This window comes from Micromys minutus, assembly GCF_963924665.1.
Source record: "Micromys minutus genome assembly, chromosome: 10".
NCBI classification, from domain to species: domain Eukaryota; kingdom Metazoa; phylum Chordata; class Mammalia; order Rodentia; family Muridae; genus Micromys; species Micromys minutus.
The window spans coordinates 12,964,540-12,984,099 of record NC_137979.1 but is presented as its reverse complement, the minus strand read 5'-3'; the positions used below and the strand labels follow the sequence as shown (position 1 = coordinate 12,984,099).

The 19,560-nt window shown below is 47.5% G+C and overlaps 1 protein-coding gene across 1 annotated transcript in view; it reads right to left on the bottom strand.

Annotated features, from left to right (window-relative positions):
- Positions 1-6,884: 6,884 nt before the first annotated feature.
- MYO15A (myosin XVA) overlaps positions 6,885-19,560 on the bottom strand; it is a gene marked incomplete at both ends in the record, with an annotated part of 52,379 nt that continues 39,703 nt past the window's right edge. Inside the window, 6 exons of the mRNA XM_080924068.1 lie at positions 6,885-6,986; positions 11,631-11,771; positions 13,320-13,453; positions 13,824-13,957; positions 16,518-16,651; positions 17,360-17,520. Of these exons, the coding sequence (XP_080780194.1) occupies positions 6,885-6,986; positions 11,631-11,771; positions 13,320-13,453; positions 13,824-13,957; positions 16,518-16,651; positions 17,360-17,520 (806 nt within the window). The remainder of the gene's footprint in view (positions 6,987-11,630; positions 11,772-13,319; positions 13,454-13,823; positions 13,958-16,517; positions 16,652-17,359; positions 17,521-19,560) is intronic.

The window sequence follows — 19,560 nt, the reverse complement described above, 5'->3', positions numbered from 1 at the left end:
TTGGTCTCCGAACCTGCCTTCATCTGCTGCTGGATGAAGCCTCTCAAGAGACAAGTTATGCTAAGTTCCTGTCTGCAAGCATAGCAGAGTATCATTAATAGTGTTGGGGTTGGCTCTCTCCCATGGGATAAGTCTTCAGTTGGGGCTGTCATTGGCAGTTCCCTCAGTCTCTGCTCCATCTTTATCCCTGTACATCTTGTAGGCAAGACACATTTTAGGTTGAAGGTTTTGTGGGTGGGTTGATGTCCACTTCCCTCCTCTGGAAGTCCTGTCTGGCTACAGGAGTTGGTCACTTCAGCCTCTGGTAGGAATCTCAGCTAGAGTCACCTCATAGACTCCCCTTATCTTCTCCAGTCCCAAGCCTCCAGCTAGTTACCAGACATCAGGTGTTATTACTGGAGTGCTGCCCACCATATTTTGAGGCAGGGTCTTCCGCTGGCCTGGAACTTGCTGAGTAGGCTAGGCTGGAATGGGAATCCTGTCTCTGCTTCCCCAGTTGCACAATTACAGTTGTCCACTTATTTAAAACAAAACAAAACAAACAAACAAAAAAACTGGATTCTCTTGGGGGCTGAACTCAGGTTTACCAATTGAAACTTATTAATGAACACTTAGACTGCACTTGTCCAAGCAAAGACTCAGAGCGAGCAAGTAACCACACAACTAATGAGCAAACAAATGGAACTCGAATACAGTCCTCTCAGGCCTTCCCTAAGAGGCTGCTGAGCCTGAGCAGGAGAGAGCTAGAGGTGTAACCTGAAATTAGGGCAAACCCAGTCTCTTGTTCCACAGGGGGAGGGAGGCAACAAAGAGAGGTCATTTTGGTTATTTCGTTGTCCTGAATTATGATGTGCTCTACTGTGCTTGCCTCAGCACCAAGCCTTCATGGGTTAATTTCTTCCATATTGCCCAGATATCCCTCCTCTGTTGTCCCATATTAGGTTAGAACTTCTCTGTCCTAAACCTTGACATGTCAACCTGTGCCCAGTCCCAGAACTCGGGTAAGGGTATTAAGGGAATGAAGAAAAGACAGACAAACAGACACATACAATAAGGGTCAGGTCAGGTGGGATTACCAGGGATTATTTTTGTACTGTGAGCAGGTAAGACAGTCTGATCATAAGCCTTTTGTATTTTTAGGATGTGCTGACATAATTAATTGGACCATATCCTTGCTATCATTCTTGTAGGTCCAAACACTCAGGAGATGAATCCCAATTCCCAACTGTATCTATTCTCGTTTTAAGGAGTTATGATCACCCGTATGTGTTAGTAATCCATATAACATTTTAAATCCTGTCTGTAGTCCAACCCAAATAGTTGAATGGATTTTATGAGACTCCAGGTGGGTAGAGTAGTACCCACTTTCAAGATGAAAGAAGCCATTAATATAAACAAGTTTGGTAGAATCTTGCCAAACCAGTGGCCTGGAGCTGTAAGTCCTGTAGGTTTTCCTGACAACTCAGAAATATAACCACTGGGTTATGTCCCAATCTCAGGCCCCCTTATCTCTAAAATTAGGCCCCTCGTTGGATCCAAAGTTTCTGTTCTGCACCTTTAGGAAAGATACAAGCATATATTTGCCTCTACATTAGGTCCAGGTATGGACCAAGCTACTTTCATGTCAAGACATCTTTCTGTAGCACTTCAGGCTTTACTCCCCTGTCCTGTGCACCAGTGCCATTCTGGGAAGTGAGGTCATCTAAAAAAATTAAATTATAATGTAAATAAGTCCTTACTTAGAGAATTCGTGTGGGTAGAGAATCCTCCCTCCCTTTTATTTTTCCTAGTTGTCTGAGATATCTGTAGGATCATTCTACCATAGACTTTCACTGTGAACTTTTAAAATAGATTTATTTATTATATATACGTGCACTGTAACTGTCAGATACACCAGAAGAGGGCACCAGATCCCATTACAGATGGCTGTGAGCCACCGTGTGGTTACTGGGATTTGAACTCAGGACCTCTGGAACAGCAATCAGTGCTCTTAACCAATGAGCCATCTCTCCAACCCTTAATGCAGATTGTAAAGAAATGTTCATGTTATGAGATATTTTATGTTAATCACAAAAGTTAAATGTAAAAGAGTTACAACCAGGAACACTGGCCTAGAATGGAAAATGTAGCTTTTTACCACGTGGTTTTTTTGTTTTTTTTTTTTTTTTTTTTGTTCAGTGGGTTTCTCTGGGTATCCCAGGCTATCCTGGAACTCAATTTGTAGACCAGGCTATGCCTGAACTTCACTCCAAGTGCTGGGATTAAAGGTGTGTGCCACTATGCACAGTTGGTAAATTTTCTTTTAAAGACCTGATAGTATTTGGGGTTGGAGAGATGGCTCAGCGGTTAAGAGATCCAGTGCCCTTTTCTAGTATGTCTGAAGACAGTTACAGTGTCCTCATGTTAAACAAACAAACAAGCAAGTCTTTAAAAAAAAAAGTCTTCTTAGTATTTTTAAAAGCTGTGTACGCATCCTTTCTCTCTCGATATCACCTATAAGGTGTTCTGTAACTAGCAAGAGCCAGGATACAATGTTTGGAGATACATAATTTTATTATTTGAAAAGCTGCTGGTTTATTTGAGTCAGGTTGTTCAAAAAGCCAAGTAGCATTTAAAGCTACCAAGATTCTTTTTTTCTTCTTGCTATGAGCCTCTCTTAGGGCCAGGCCACAACCAGCAGAGTTCATTCAGTGCTGCCCACTCACCAACTATCTTCAGCTGCCATGATGCCGCCTCAGAGGAGCAACTGCAACTGTCTGCCTGTGTAGCCAACTTCTCCCACGTGCTGTGATCCCCAGTGTAAGCGTTGGAAAGGAATTGCTCATATAGCTCCATACAGCTCTGCCCATGGCAGGCCCATCATGGGAATCCAGGCTCCATTACCTTGTCCATCACTTTGACTCCCTGGAGACCAAGTGTAACCTCCCTTTTGTTTGCTTCTCCCCGACTCCAACTCCCAAGCCTCCAAGCCAGCAGACCACTCCCTGCATCTTAAACGGTTTTGAGCAGAGATGGTCTCAGCTTCCTCACTAGGATCCCATTTTGCTGTTTCCGGCCCACGCTGAGCCCACCTGATAGTTCCCATTGTCAACTCTATAGCACTAAGACCACCTAAAAGACAAGCCTATGGCATGGAGACTGTTGTCTAAAGTAGGTTGATTGGAAAAACCACCTTGAATGTGGGCAGTACCATTCTAGAAGGCTAGTGTTTTAGACTAAAGAAAAAGGGAAAAAGCTAAGCACCAGCTTATGTTAGGAACAGAAGTGAAACCATTTCGTGTAAAAACTATTTTGTGTGACTTGGAATAACATAATATTTGCAAGATGGGTTACTGAACCAACAGTAATGAGCTAACCCTAAACTATGGCCCTGATAGCACAAAACTAAAGTCAGCTATAGTACTGGGACAGTATTTGACTAAGGTTCAAGGGGTCCCCAGGTCAAATCTGGATATCTCTTTTTCTGTCTTGTTTTCTGAGACAGGGTCTTACTTTATATTCCCAGCTCTCCTGGAACTCAGTATGTAGACCAGGCTAGCCATGAACTCACAGAGCTCTGCCTAACTCTGCTTCCTAAATGCTGGGATTGATGCATGGGTGCCTGGGTGCACCCCTAATAAGTCTTCCTATTTATCTCGGTGTGAACTTCAGAGGTGGCCCTCAGGATTGCACTGCTGTCTCAAGCCTCTGCAGTGATTGCTGTTAGCAAGGGGCCCTTGAAACTGTCTACTGCGTGCCTCTGGCTTCAGCAATGGATGCCATGACTGGATTTAGACATGCTCACATGTCAAAGCTAGCCAGTACTCTCTAGGATCACCCGGAACTTCTAACAGTGCCATCCTCCTGTTCTGCCACACTGAAGGATCTTATAGTGGATACAGATCAAGCTTGTTTCAAAAGCATCCTCTCTGGAGACAATACCCTAAAGCAGTGGTTCTCAACCTGTGGGTCTCGACCCCCTTGGGTCCAGTGACCCTCTCACAGAGGTCACTTAAGACCACCAGAACGCATAGATATGTATATTGATTTATTTTGTTGCTTGGTTGGTTGTTTGGTTTTTGGTTCTTCGAAACAGGGTCTCACTATATAGTTCTGGCTGTCCTGGAACTCACTGTGTAGACCAGGCAGGCCTTGAACTTCCAGAAATCCACCTGCCTCTGCCTCCTGGGTGCTGGGATTAAAGACATGCACCACCATACCCAGCTTTACATTAGGATCTGTGACAGTAGCAAAATTAGTTATGAAGTAGCAACAAAAATAAATTTATGGTTAGAGGTTCAAAACAACATACGAGACCATTAAAGGGTTGCACCATTGAGAAGATTGAGAACTTCTTCTACTACTACTAGAAGAAGCCTGAGGCATCTCTTACCCATGTTCCCTGTTTGATGAGATGTCTGTTTACCTGAGATTCTATAAGTATTTATCTGTCTGTCTATCTGTCTGTCTGTCTATCTATCTAGCTAGCTAGCTTTGGTTTTTCAAGACAGGTGTTTCTCTGTGTAGCCCTGGCTGTCCTGGAACTCTCTGTAGGCCAGGCTGGCCTTGAACTCACAGAGCTATGCCTGCCTCTACCAAGTGCTAGGATTAAAAGTATGCACCACCATGCCCCGAGAGAGTGCCATAATTATAATAGCATGGCACTGTAAGGAATGTCTATATGCATAAACGGAGCATATTCAAGCAAATCTGTGAACATGCTAATCTCCAAGCACCATAGAATCCACTGGCCAAGCTTTCTATGACTGGCATTCATCTTCCTCTGTTTCCAAACTGTGAATAAAATGAGCCTAGGCTTCTGGAGCCTCAGTTGCCATGACTCCACTGCCATGACTGACTGTACCCTGGAACTATGGGTAAAATAGCCTTCCTTAAGTTGCTTTGCCAGGTTTGTAGTGTGTGTGTGTGTGTGTGTGTGTGTGTGTGTGTGTGTGTGTGTTTCACAGTAACAACAGAATTAATTAATTTAGACAGGTGCCAGGGCTAAGAACTCCAAATGAGCCCCAGAGCTAATGTGACTATGTCTTATCTACTTCCTGTCCTTAGAGCCTGTCTTTAAAGAAAGCCAGCTTCAGGCAGTAGCATGAAGTGAGAGCCTTGAGTTAGGTATATCGAAGTTCTTCCTCAACTCTGCAACGTCCTGACTCATCAAGCAGTAAGAGTCCTGCCACTCAGGCATCCAAAATCTCCCTCAAGTTATCAATTCACCATCTCCTGAGGTCATGCTGGAGTTTTATAGGCTCTGGGTCAAAGGTAATTAAGGGCAGTAGATCTACCACTACCAACCTTTCTAATACCATGGTCTAGTAATATCATCTTAGGCCCCATGAGCTGAGACCTGTCTTTACCACCTGGTTGGTCCCACTCCTGAGCTTGGTCCATAGTTATCCAGTATAGTAGTGCCCAGGACCTGCTAAGGCACTGCCTTTTTTATTTTTATTTATTTATTTATTTATTTATTTATTTATTTATTTATTTATTTTGAGTTTCAGGCCCTTTTTTTCTGATGTCATGGCTGCCATTGGCGGGATGGCCCCAGTTCCCAAGCCCCAGTATCTTCTACCAGCCCCACAGCACCAGCATTTCTTATCCACATTCATTCATTTTGGTTTTATTCTATTTTATTATAGATATGGGTGTTTTGACTGCACATATGTCTGCATCACATGCATGTCTGGTACCCATGGATGACAGATCTCATGGAACTGGAGTTACAAATGGTAGTCAGCTGCTATGTAGGTGCTAGGAATTGAACCCAGGTCTCCTAGAAGAGCAGCTAATATTTTTCCCCCAGCCATGTTCTCAACTGTTCAGTCATCTCCACAGCCCTCCCTTCCCCAAGACCGGGGCCTTGCCATGTAGCCTGAGTTGGTTTTAAATGTGAAGTAATTCTGACTCAGTTTCTTGAGTGGGGATATTACAGGTGTATACCAGAGGCAGGCTCCAATACATCATACCTAGTATTTTTTCCCTCTCATTTATATGGCAAGTATTTTTCAAGGACCTATTGTGCATTAGATATTGTTTTTAGGCTAGACCTTCCATCTTCAAATCCAACAGGGAACTATGGTCTCCTCTAGAATATCTATCCTAACCCTCTATTTCAATCTACTCTTAGCAGACTTACACATTCTTCAAAAACTAACCCTAATGTACCAATCTCCAGGAAGCTTTCTCAGCCTCCTTAGCTCCCATCCCCTTAGAAAGAACTTCTCTCTCTACTGCTCCACCCTTGTGCTTTGGGCGGTCCATCCTGTGTTGAAAGCTGGGACTGGCTTATCCAAAGATTCTAGAGTTGGGGGGGGGGTCAAGGGTTCTAAGGGAGGGGTAAGAGCAGATGTGTCTGCTGGAAATGCTGTTCATAGAGTGACTCTGGTACATCTGTGTCTCTGCCTCCTCCCTCAGGCTTGCTTTCCAGCCACTGAGCATGAAGTACATGGCTGCCAGAAATCCTTATCTGTGAAGAAATGACTAAGGGTCATAGGTCCAGGCTGAGGGAACCTGGCAAGGATATGTGGAAGGCTGAATTGTGAAGCTGGAGCAGATCTGAGCATCAAGCCCCAAGAAACCAGAGGCAGGCCCCAGTGCATCTATATTGTTGGTGTGGGGCTTCCCTGTCAGGGGCAGTCACCAAGGCAAGCTCTGCCTTCTGTGGTCCAGCTTTTAAAAATCACTTCTTCTAAGTAACCTTTGGCTGCATCCATGACTCCACCCCAGCTTCAGATAGGTCCTCTTGGGTTCTTGAGTTTTTTCTCCTGTCCCCTTTGGTCTCCTCCAAGGTTCTGGCCCTTGTCTAGGGTCACTGGTCCAGAGAGGCAGAGCAACTACCCTTGGGCCATGGAGCAAATCTTCTGGCAGGAAGCAGCGAAAAGGGGTAGGCCCTGTCACAAGAGGGTGATCTCGCTGGGGGGCAGTGTGAGCCGCTCCTCCCGGGTACTGAGCATGGATTCCACATGCACAGCCACCACTCGACACAGCTCCAGACCCTGCAGAGTAGGAGACACAAAATAGGCTCTTTAATTCCCCCCCCCACACACCCCATTTATGTCTCTGTCTCTATGGTGTTTTAGAGACAGGGTTTCTCTATGTAACAGCCCTGGCTGTACTGAAACTTGCTTTGTAGACCAGGCTCAGCTCAAACTTACAGAGATCGGCCTGCCTCTGCCTCCCAAGTGCTGGGATTAAAGGTGTGCACCACCACCACTACCAAGCCCAAGATTTTCTTAAATGTAAATCCTTTAGATTTAAAAAAAAATACAGTCTGAGGCTAGAAAAAAAGAATTCAGCAGTTGAGAAGGCTTATTGCTTTTCCAGAGGATCTGAGTTTGATTCCCAGCTCCTACATGGCTGCTCACAACTGTCTGTGGCTTTAGTTCCAGGGGTTGGTTGTGTGTGTCAACTTGACACAAGCTGGAGTTATCATAGAGAAAGGAGCCTCCCTTGAGGAAATGCCTCCATGAGATCCAGCTGTATGGCATTTTCTCAACTAGTGATTGGGGGGGCGGGGCAGCCCATTGTGGGTGGTGCCATCCCTGGGCTGGTAGTCCTGGGTTATAAGAAAGCAGGCTGAGCAAGCCAAGGGAAGCAAGCCAGTAAGTAACATCCCTCCATGGCCTTTGTATGAGCTCCTGCTTCCTGACCTGCTTGAGTTCCAGTCCTGACTTCCTTTGGTGATGAACAGCAATGTGGGAAGTGTAAGCTGAATAAACCCTTTTCTCCTCAGCTTGCTTCTTGGTCATGATGTTTTGTTCAGGGATAGAAACCCTGACTAAGACGGGATCCAATGCTGTCTTTTGACCTCCAGTGCCACTAGGTACTCACATGGCTCACAGGCATTCACACAGGCAAAGCCTTTGACCGGTGAGACTTATACACATAAAATAGATTAATTAAAAATAGTCTGTCGTGTGGGGACTGTGGCTCTCTGTACAGTGCTTGGCAATAATCTGTGAGGTATTGGATTCCATCCCATCACAGACCCTCCCAAATTAGTCTATTATATAACTGGTAAGATTCTAACTATGCATTGCCATCAGTTACCCACAGTACCTGCCACTTTGAAGGGGTGGCTACAGTCCTCCACCTCCCCAAATGGAACTGTAGAGCTTCATCTGTGTGTGGTTCTCAGACCAAGGCTAAGACTGAGTCCTGGGGCACTTCCTGAGTGACTGTGCCTGACTCAACAATAGTAGAAGCACTTCCAGGTCATATTCGGTACAGGCCTGTCCTAAGAGTTCTATGAGTAATCCTAAGAACACAATCCTATCCCTGGGTGACCTTACACTTCAGAGTTTGGGTTTGAAACCTGGGAAGCCATGTTCTGAACTATTCTTTGCTGAAGTGAAAGGTGACACCGGCGGCCATCCCAGCTATGGGGTGTGTGTAGATTCCTCTTGTTATGATGTCAACAGGAAGTGTCTTCCCCAATGTCTCACTGGTCAAAGGCTTAGTCTCAGCTGGTAGGGTCTCATCACTGAAAGGAGGGAACTCTAAAAATTAATGGATGAATTCATTTAATACCATTCATTATTGGTAACTAGGAAGCAAGGCCTGGTTGGAGGAAGTAGGCCACTGAAAACATGCTTTTGAAGGACATCTTGGACTGGAGAGATGGCTCAGTGGTTAAGAGCACTGACTGCTCTTCCTAGAGGTCTTGTGTTCAATTCCCAGCAACCACATGGTGGCTCACAATCATCTGTAATGGGATGTGATGCCCTCTTCTGGTGTGTCTGAAGACAGTAACATGGTACTAATAGGTTTTAAAAAAGGACATCTTATTTCTGGATTTTTCCTGTGTGGCTTCCTCTACCTGCTCTGCTTTTCTGTCACTATGAATGAAACCCAGCGGCCTTTCCCTGCTGTGGCCTTCTGCCATGATGGTTTTGCTTTACCACAGGCCTAAAAGCAATGGATTCAGCTGACTATGAACGGAAAACTGTAAAATCCTGGCTCACGGTCCACCTTTTCTTCCTCAAGTTACACCAAGCTTTAGTCACCATAGCGGAAGGCTGACCAACATTTAGAGTCTGTCCTTTGCCTATTCACAGGGTTTGTTTGTACCTGTCTTAGCAGATATGGAAACAAACTCAAACAAGAATGCTCCATGATCCGCTTGCACAGCCTGTCAGGGTCTGCAGTGCTACCATATTTGGAAACCACCTCTTCCTGGGAGCCATCCCCAACTGCCTCTTATATACACCAGGTCTCCTGTGCACCCTTCCCAGTATGGACCATGGTTATGTAGGGAGATTTTTTACAGATCTGAGATTGTACCGTGAGCCAGAACAGCAGGGGACTCAGTCACATTTGTTAAAGCATTCCCTGAGAGATGCTCAATGGCTGTGTGTCGAATGAAGGAAAGATAAAAGACTGTATCCTTCCACACACAGGACAGAGGCGGTAGCTTCTTCCAAGAAGGGGACTACAAGGAACTAGAGAAGCTGAAAAGATTTCCATCCATCCATCTGCCCATCCATTCTCTTACCCACCCACCCGTTCATATACTTAATGTCCCAACAAACACACACTGAACATCTACTATATGCCAGGCACTACGCTGTTGACACGGTACAAATAAGGTAGAGAAGGTCCTGTCTTCCTTCTGCTAATGTTGTGAAGGTGGAAGGCAGGCAAAGGGAAAACATATTCTGAAATGATACGGATGCAGGGTGTGCTGAGGGCTACAGAGGCAGAGTTGGCAAGTCACGAGGAGGAGAGCCAAGGAAGGCTTTTGCAAAGAGGGGCTTTTATGGTGAAGCTCAAATAAAGGGAGAGGGAACCCTGTGAGGACTCAAGAAGAAGAAACATTTCAGGTAGAGTGAACAGTCAGTACAAAGGATGGGTGGGGGACGCAGATGGCTTCAGCATAGAGGAGCTGTAACAGGCAAGGAAGGTGCAGTGACTGAACAGGAGGAGAGAGAGAGCAGAGGCTTCAGTGGTGATGAGAGAACAGAGTGGGAGGGAGGGAGTCAAGGAGCCAAGGAAGGAGCCTAGGTGATTGATAAGGGAGGGCCCAGCCCACTGTGGGTGGGGCCATCCCTGGGCTGGCAGTCCTGGGTTCTGTAAGAAAACAGACTGAGCAAGCCATGAAGAGCAAGCTGGTAAGTAGTATCCTTCCATGCCCTCTGTATCAGCTCCTGCCTCCAGGTTCCTGCCCTGTTTGAGTTCCTGTCTTAACTTCCTTCAAATGATGGACTATCATGTAGACGTGATAGCCTAATAAACCCTTTCCTCTCAACCTGCTTGGTGCTTCATCACAGCAGTAGTATCTCTAACTAAGACCTCACCGTTGTAGAGATTTTTTTTAAGCCCTGGGGGCAGAAAGCTTGCAGAGAAAGAAATCCCAGTTACCAAAGTTGGGAGATAAGGCAAAGGGGTGTAGGGAAGAGCCATCCAGGAGCCTAGTCCTGGGTCACACATTCTCTAGGCTCTTGATTCTGGCACTTACTTCAGCAGCAGAGCTGGTTCAGTGGAAGGCCCAGTCTCACAGGAGAGGTGGCAGGCTAGAAAGGCCAAAAATATGGCCTATTTCGATCCTGCTCTTCTCTATGCTTCAACGCTGTCTGTTTCTTGTCTGATGCGAGGGACCACAAAATTTAGCCAAGAGTCTAGTTTCCTAGTCTAGTTGTCACAAGAAAATTACTTACCTTGCTTCCAATTCCAGGTCCCCATACTCCAGCTGCCGTGTCTCAGCCCAGGTGAACTTCCTTAAACCTCCTGCGTCAAACCTGTCCATTCACCAACCTCCCATGCTCCCTAGTGACCTCAGAAAGCTCCCAACCATTTCTATTTCTTCTTCTTCTTCTTCTTCTTCTTCTTCTTCTTCTTCTTCTTCTTCTTCTTCTTCTTCTTCTTCTTCTTCTTCTTCTTCTTCTTCTTCCTCCTCCTCTTCCTCCTCCTCTCCATCTTCTTTGTCTTCTTCTTCCTTCCCTTCCCATCCTCCCCCTCCTTCCCCTCCTCCTTTTTCCGTCTTTCTTCTCCAGACAGGGTCTTTAGCCTAGGATGGCCTTTATAGCTGAGGATGACCTTAACTCAGGATCCTTTTGTCTCTACCTTCTAAGGTTGCTGGGATTTCAGGTATGTACCATGTACTACCATGACCAGTTTTGTGCAGTGCTAGGAATCAGACCTATGACCTCATATATGTTAGGCAAGCACTCTATCAATTGTTATATTCCATCTCCCAGAGTTTTGCTTGCTTGTTTGCCTATTTATTTTGGTTTTCTCTGTGTAGCTTTTGACGTCCTGGAACTTTCTCTGTAGACCAGGCTAGCCTCCAATTCAGAGATCTGCCTGATTCTGCCTCCCAAGTGCTAGATTAAAGATGCGTATCACTGTCACGGGGCCCTCAGGATTTTATTTTAACATTCAAATTTGAGATTTCTCTTTCTCTGGTGAATTTTCTCAGTACCATGCCAAACACATTACTATTCTGCAACAAGCTATATTCTTCCCCCACAATGCACTGCTAAATAGCTTCCTGGGAAGGCCTCCACAATAGCTCACAGCTCTGCTCCCTGCATTGGGCAGTTTGCTTTCTGGGGCATAGCCCAAGCTGGAGAAGAGCCCAGTGTGTAGAATGAGCAAGCCAGAGCCTCAAGGCAGGGTCTGGCTGGCAGGAATTGACTTACCTGCTCCAGCTGGAGCTGCATTGTCCGCTGGGCTGCCACATCCCCCAGGGAGATCTCCACATACGGGTAGCTGGAATTGGCCGTGGGCTGCTGAGTCCATGTGGACTGGATCTCCTTCAGGGGAATCTTCACAATCAGCTCCTGGGGACGAGGACAGAGGAGCCAGACAGGTGTGAGGGTAAGGGTGGTCCCTACCATGTCAATCCTTCCCCTGCGGGTCAGATCAGAAGGCAGAAGGTTCAGTTCTATGTCGATCCCTCAGACACTCATTGGCTTTGTGACTCAGAGCAACTCACTCGACTACTCTGGGTCTCAGCTTCCTCACCAGGGGAAACTGATTCAACAAATACTGATGCTTCATGCTTGAGGTGCAGAGGGTAGTGGGGGCTGTGGGTACTCTGACTTTTACATCAGAGCTGATTCTGGAAACTCCCATATCCCTTATCAGAGAGCTGTATTTCTGGCCCCCATGCAGTGGAAGGTGAAGTGATGGACAGTTAGTTCTGCCCCCAGCTACTGACCAGTGGGGATATAGACTGAGGATCATGGCAGCTCCTCACCCCAGGAGAAAAAGCACACCTCTACTCTTGGGGCAAAGAGCCCTGTCCTATATTGTGTCCCAGGGCCTCCAGCCACAGCACACCTGCCCTTTCTCCACCCGCCCTCTTCCAGTGTCCCCTAGACTCGCCTCTAAGCAAACCTCTTGTCCTGAAACTCGTAAGTTTTTCGGTTGTTTGATTTTTTTTTTGTTTGTTTGTTTGCAGTTATTGTTACTTTGTTTTGTTTTTCAAGACAGGGTTTCTCTGTGTAGCCCTGGTTCTTCTCCTGGAACTTGGTTTGTAGATCAGGCTGACCTCAAACTCATCAGCACCAGGATTTTTAAGAGGGGGAACTAAGAAGTGTAGCAAGCCCAGCTCCTTGATGGCTATAGAAAGCCCTGGCTCCCTGGAATCTGACTATATTTGGAAGCAGGGAGTACAAAAGGGGGGGTTAAGGGTCAGGGATAGAATGCTTGTGTAGTATTGGGGACCCTGGATTTCATCCTTGGTATCACAAGATGGAGAGATAAAAGAAAGGTAGGCATGGTGGTGTATGTCTGTAATCCAATTGTGGGGAAACTGAGTCAGGAAAATCTTTGAGGGACAGCTCAAGCCACAAATTTATACAGCCCCACCAACAGAGATAAGTCAGCTAAAATGAGGTCACTAGGTTAGGCTCAATTCCAGCATGACTAGTGTCCTTATGAGAAAAGTTGGACACACAGACACCAGGGATGTGCCCATACAGAGAGGCCATGTGGGGACACAAGAAGTTACTGTCCATAGCCAAGGAGAGACCAAAGCTTGAAAGCTCCAGAAATCTTGAAAATTTCGGCTTCCAGAAACATGAGAAAAATGACCCTGCACTGCACAGGGATCCCAGCCTGTGGTATGAAGCTTCAGCAGCCTGACATACTAGCCACACGCTCTTGGTGTGTTTTCCCACATGTCTCCTTTCACATAGCCCTATTTGGACCAGAACTGTCTTATTTCCACTTTCCAAATGAAGGCTCTGAAGGGGAAGGGATTGGCTGCAGACCATGCAGGGGGTAAATGCAATGTAGCAGGCATCTTTGTCCCCAAAAGTAGGTAGGGTGCCAAAGGACAGAAGGGGATGATGGGTGGACAGGGCCTGGCAGAGACCACTCACATGGGTTTTAGTGCTGAGGAAGTTGAGGCCATTATGGTTGACAGCGAGGATACAGGGGGCTGGCACCAAGACATTGCTGCAACTCTGGATGAAGAAGAAGGAGGAGCCGAACAAGGGAAAGGCACTGAGGAGGCCTGCAGTGTAGAGAGCCTGTGATCAGGGTGCTTGTGCCAGGACAACAGGACAGCCACCGCCCTGAGCTGCCAGGCTGCCCGCAAAAAGCCGTTCTCTGCTTCAGTCTGTTCCAGCCTCCCTTCCTCCCCTCCTGGCCTCTTCCTGTATCTCACCTTCTGCCCTTTCACCTTTAGCTCTTTGCCGGACCTCATTTCCAACCCAGGTGATACTTTTAGGATAGTGGTAACAAGCCTTTCCAGATAGGCAGGCAGCCTGGCTGCCACCAAACACTGCTTTTGCACAAAGAAAATAGCACCTCCAAGCTTCCTCCAACCCCTCAACGCAGCTTCCCCTCCCGTGGCTCCAGCCCTCCTCCCAGTCAGCTCTCACCCAGGAACTGAGCTCGGGCCTGGTGAGGACTGAGTGCCTGGGTCTGCTGCCGGTGCTGGCTAACCAGGTTGAGCCAGGTGTCGCCGGCCGTGGTGTGATAGAGCTGGGTTGGGATGTACTCTTGGACTTCTCGCCTGTGTGCAGAGGGTAGAGCGCTCCTGAGAACCCACTCAGTCGCCTGTTCATCCCCACTGCAAAGCAGGCATGACACCAGACGTCGCTGCTGTACTTGCCCGGGTTATTAAATATAGGGGTGTACGGAAAGGAAATACAGGGTCCCTACTCACACCGTAGGGAGCTGAGGCTTTGAGAGGCTTACCAAGAGGCTCAAGGTCATGCGGTGACTGAGAAAGGTCGCGTAAGCAGGGTAAGATGTGAATCCAGATTGGGTGTCTTAGCACCCAAGTTGGGAGCTCATGGCAAAGGGGGTGAAAAGGACAAAGGTGCAGGACAGGTGGGCAACACAGGAGACGGGGCCGAAGCCCCAGGGCCATCATCCCCACCTGCCTCCGTTCCTGCTCGCACCTTCCTCTTTGCCATATGCAGAATCTCTCAGGACAGACCTTATGGCTCTTGGGTATACAGGAAATAACAATAGCATATCCAGACCTTCCCACCCACCCTGGGCTGCAGTTGGGAAAGGGCTTGGAGACATTGAGGCAGCCTCTTCCCTCCCCAACCCTCCTCCCCCTCAGAGTTCCCCTGCTCTACTTGGGTTAGAGGCCAGAGGTAAATGTTGAGTGTCTTCCTCAATTGTTGTTATTAATATTATTACTACTATTATTAATTATCGATGCGTGCTTCTTTGGTTGTTTTGAGACAGGATATTACTATGTGGCATTGGCTGGCTTGAAACTTACGATGTAGACCAGGCTAGCCTCAAACTCATAGAGAGTTGCCTGCCTCTGCCTCCTGAAAGCTGGGATTAAGGGCATGCTGGCCTCATATATGTAGCTGGGGATGACATCAGGCTTCAGTTATTTTTTTTCAGACAAAGTCTGTCACTGAACTGAGAGGTCACTGAGTAGCTAGACTCGCTGGCCAGCAAGTCCCAGGGAGCCTTCTATCTGACATTCTGAGCTCTGGGATTCTAGACATATGCTACTATGCCTGGTACTTTCTGCAGGGAAACAGTGGGGTACCAGCTAAGGCCCTCACGCTAGTGTGGCAGCACGCTTTATGGAGTGAGCCATCTCCTAGCCTCTGGATTATACGTCTCAGGGTCTCTTCCTGTTCACAAGCCTTCCATGACAAGTGACTTGTGAGTTGCGTGTGCTGCTTCAGGCCTGGAAATCTTAGCACTCGGGAGGTGGACACAGGACTTCAGTGTGCCCCCAGATACAGATGCTACATACTTACATACTAGGCCAGCTTAGACTACATGAGACCCTGTTGCAACAAAAGGGGGGGGGGAGAGCATTCTCAGCAGTTCAGGCACCAGATACACACACTAAAGATCATATCTTGAAGGCTGCAGAGATGGTTCTATGGTTAAGAGCACTGGCTGCTCCTCCAGAGGACACAAGTTCGATTCCCAGCACCCACATGGCAGCTCACAACTGTCTGTAACTCCAGTTCCATGGGACCTGTTATCCTCACACAGATATACATGTAGGCAAAACATGAATGCACATAAGAAATAGACAAATCTTTAAAGACACACACACATGGTGGGTGGGGGAGAGAGAGAGAGAGAAAGAGAGGGAGGGAGGGAGGGGGAGGGAGAGAGAGGGAAGAAGAGGGAGGGAGAGAGAGAGGTGGGAGGGAGGGAGAGGGAGGGAGAGAGAGAGGTGGGAGGGAGGGAGAGGGAGGGAGAGAGGGAGGGAGGGAGAGGGAGGGAAGGAGGAAGAAGGGAGAGAGGGAGGGAGGGAGAGAGAGAGAAAGAGGGAGGGAGGGGGAGGGAGAGGGAGGGAAGGAGGAAGAAGGGGTGAGGGAGAGAGAGGGGGTGAGGAAGGGAGGAAGAGGGAGGAATACAGAGAGAGAGAGAGAGTCATACAAGGCTCTCAAAGTGTGGTCCAGGGACTGTGAGGCCACATCCGTTTTCACAGTGAAACCAACATGTCATTTGCCTTTCCCTCATTCTCATCCTCACATGTGAACTGTGTGTGAGCCTCTCAGAGACTGTGAGGAACAAGTTGGTCTACACAGTGAAATGATGACAAGCTGACCTCAGGTGAGTCACCCAGGGCAAGGTTCACAAATGTCAGACAGTGATGGGCTTCTCACTCCTGCACCATGGTTAATCTCACCACACTCTGCATGCACCGACATGGAACAGAGATGTTATTCTTGTAAACTGAACGGGCAAGCTCTGTTCCGATTTGTGTTCTGAGATAGGGTTCCCACTGGGCTACCCAGTCTATCCTTGAGTTCCTGGGATCAAGAGACCCTCCTGTTTTAGCATCCCCATGGCTAGGACACACCTGACTCAGTGGATGTTTATGCGGCTAAACTTTAAGGCTGTGCATATTTTCTGACCTCCAAGGCATGTGTGTCTTGAAAGCTTTCATTGATCATTACATGTGTTCTGAGCAATAACAATGCTTTGCAGGAAAGGAAAAGAGCTTCCAGGCCAGGAAAGCCAGTCTCATTGGTACAGAGGGGAAACTGGGGCCTCAGATCAGCAGTTGTGAGATAAGGGGTGGGAGGTGGCCTGCCCTCCCTCCCAGTTGAGACAAGTAGACAGGTGCTCACACACTGGGCAGGTAGAAGTGATCCTTGGCGCGGTGTTGCAGAGAAGCCAGCTTGGATACCTGCTGTAGTTGTTGCTCAGTGGGCTGGGTAGCTGGCACGCTGCTAAACAGGCCCTTCAAGTAGTCAGGCAGGACCTGCAGGAAGCATTTGCATGAGGAGCTGCTGGACAGCAGCTCACGAAGTCATCCATTGTGTCAGGGGCTCTGCGTCAGGCCATTGCACTGACTCCAGCCTGTCCCACTTTTAGGAGTTTATGGTTCATTGGTTTTCCGATTTGTGAGGAATGGGGATAGATGCATCTGGGAGCAGAGCTCTGAGAGATGAAAACTACGAGGGCCTTTCCATAGTAACACGGGAAAAGGGTAAAACAAAACATAAACAGTATAGTAAATGTATATGTCTCAAAATTGTGACCCAAGGCAGAGAGTGTGTTAAACCAGACTCTGGAGTTCCATCTGGAGTCTCTCTGGTCCTGTAGATCTGGGGCAGAGCCAGTTTGTATCAAGCTTCTGCTAGTCCTTGAGTAGCACACACTACCAAGCTATGTAGAGATAGGTCTCAACACTTTGTGGCCCCAGAATGAAGTTGCTGTGTGTTTGAGAAAAGGTCTCCTTAATATAGTCTAGCTGACCTGGAGCTTGCCGTATAGACCAGGCTGGCCACTAACACACAGAGATCCTCCTGCCTCTGCCTTCTGAGTACTAGGATTAAAGGCATACACTAGCACATCCAACAATGTGGTTACTTTGTAAGTGGACTTGCTAAAGCTTTGGTACAAGTTCCACAAAAATCTGGGCAAGGCATGTGTAGGTTCAGAACAATAGAGAGGTCGCATCTCTGACCTGATTATAGTGCATGGTCACATACAGCTCATTCTCAAACTTCAGTGGCTGATCCCAAAGCACCCGCCGGAACCAGAGTGTGTAGCCACCGTCCACCTGCTCCATTTCTGAGGCCACATCCAGTATGTAGGCCCGGCAGCTTAGTGGACATACATGCTGGCCTACAGGGAGAAAGAGGCCTGGCTGGGAGGAAACTGTGGTGTAAGCCACATGCAGCACCAGCCTGTGGAGTGTCACCAGCAAAGATGCAGCTTCCTTATGAAGGGAACAGGATGCCTGTGCACCACTGAGGTGCTGGTGATCACAGGAGGATCAGCTCCTGTTTAAGGGAACAGTGACATTTCATTCCTCCCAGGGAAGGGTCATTGAATGCTCTGGAATGCCTACTGGGATCTAGAAAGGGCCTTGGATTCTGCACTGAGAAATCCCAGCTCCTTTCCAGAGGAGGCTGGGGGTCACAGAGAAGCATAGTAGACCTTAGCCAGGAGCTTTTCTTCAGGCTTCCTTCAGGAGATAAAGTTTGCTGGACATCTGTGGAGGGTAGGGCTAAAGCCATGAGCTCTAAGCTGGGAGAAGTACACATGCTTCTCCCTTGCACTGATCTTCTGCTACCTGTCTGTGGAGGTTTGAGTAGGAATGATTCCCATACACTCATATGTTTGAATACTTGGCCCATGGAGAATGACACTATCAGGAGGTGTGGCCTTCCTTATTGGAGTGGGTGTGGCCTTGTTAGAGGAAGTATGTCACTGTGGGGGTGGGCTTTGAGGTCTCCTATGCTTAAGCTCTGCTCAGTGAGGAACAGTCTCCTTTTGCTGCCTGAAGATCAACATGTAGAACTCTCAGCTCCTCCAGCACCATGTCTGTCTGGATGCTGTGAAGCTTTCCACCATGATGATAATGGACTAAGCCTCTGAAACTGAAAGTCAGCCCTCATTAAATGTTTTCTTTTATAAGAATTGTCTTGGTCATGGTATCTCTTTAGAGCCTAAGACACTGCCTAACCATTCTCTTCAGTAAAACTATACAATGGAGGGCTACTTGGTGTGATGATATGAGTCAGACTCCTGAGGCCAGACTGCCTGGTTCTGACCTCCATTGTGCAATATTGAGCAGGTCACTGTGGTGTTTGAGGACAGTCTCTAGAGATAGCAATATCCTAATGTCTAGAACTCCTGACTACTATGTCACCTTATGGCTAAAGGATCTTTGCAGATGTGATTGACAGTCTTAGGTTTTAGGCCAAATGGAGGTGCTAAAAATGCTAAGAGAGAGATGAGAGGCTCAAGTCAGATGTTGGGGCAGAGTTGAGGTTGGAGCAGGAGAAAGATATCTGAAGACCACATTCTTGGCTTCAGAGACAGGGAAAAAGCCCCAAGCCAAGGTGTGTGGGCAGCTTGGAGATGCTGAGAAAGGTTGAAAATGGAACCTTCCTGAAGCTTCCAGAAGAAAGGAGTCTTGGCCATGTCCCTATATTAGTTTCTGACTCTCGGAACTGTAAGATAATCCATACATATCATGGTAAGCAACCACAAGAAAACTAATACAACTTCTCTGAGACTTAATTCTCCCAACTTTCAATAGCAAAGAGAAGAGTCTACTGTATGGAGTTGTTGTGTTAAAAGACTTATAGCACTGGAGTTTGGGGTGGGGACAGTTCTCAGTCATGGAAGGTTTGCCTAGGATTCATAAGACCCTGGGTTCGATTCTCAGCATATCCCCAAACAAATACAAACAAACCAATCACAGGCTTTAGACTACTGAATACTTTGAGTCATGCCTACTATCTGCTCAATACGTGTCTACTGTTCCAGCCATTTTGCTGCCCGCCCATTCCCCCCCCGTCCTGCGTGGACCTGGGGTAGGAAGTGCTGGAGCACTCATGAAGTATGACTGGAGACAGCTGCTGGGAGGCAAGGCTACCCAGAGTGGCCATGCCGAAAACTGGAGGGGCTTGGGGTTGTGTAAGAGGTTCCCTGTGTACCTAGGGGCCCTTAGGAGAAGGGCCCACTGAGACCTAAGGAGGGAGTCACATGCCCCTGTGAGGGATTTGAGGGCTGGAGCAAATGCTCCTCTGTGGGATTTCAAGTATCCGGTTTTATGGATGAAACTTTCCCTAAATGTAGGAATCTAGAGAACACTTCTCTGACTGAGGAGGCCCTGAGGGTCCTGAGAGACTAGAGCAGGATTCAGAGATTCTG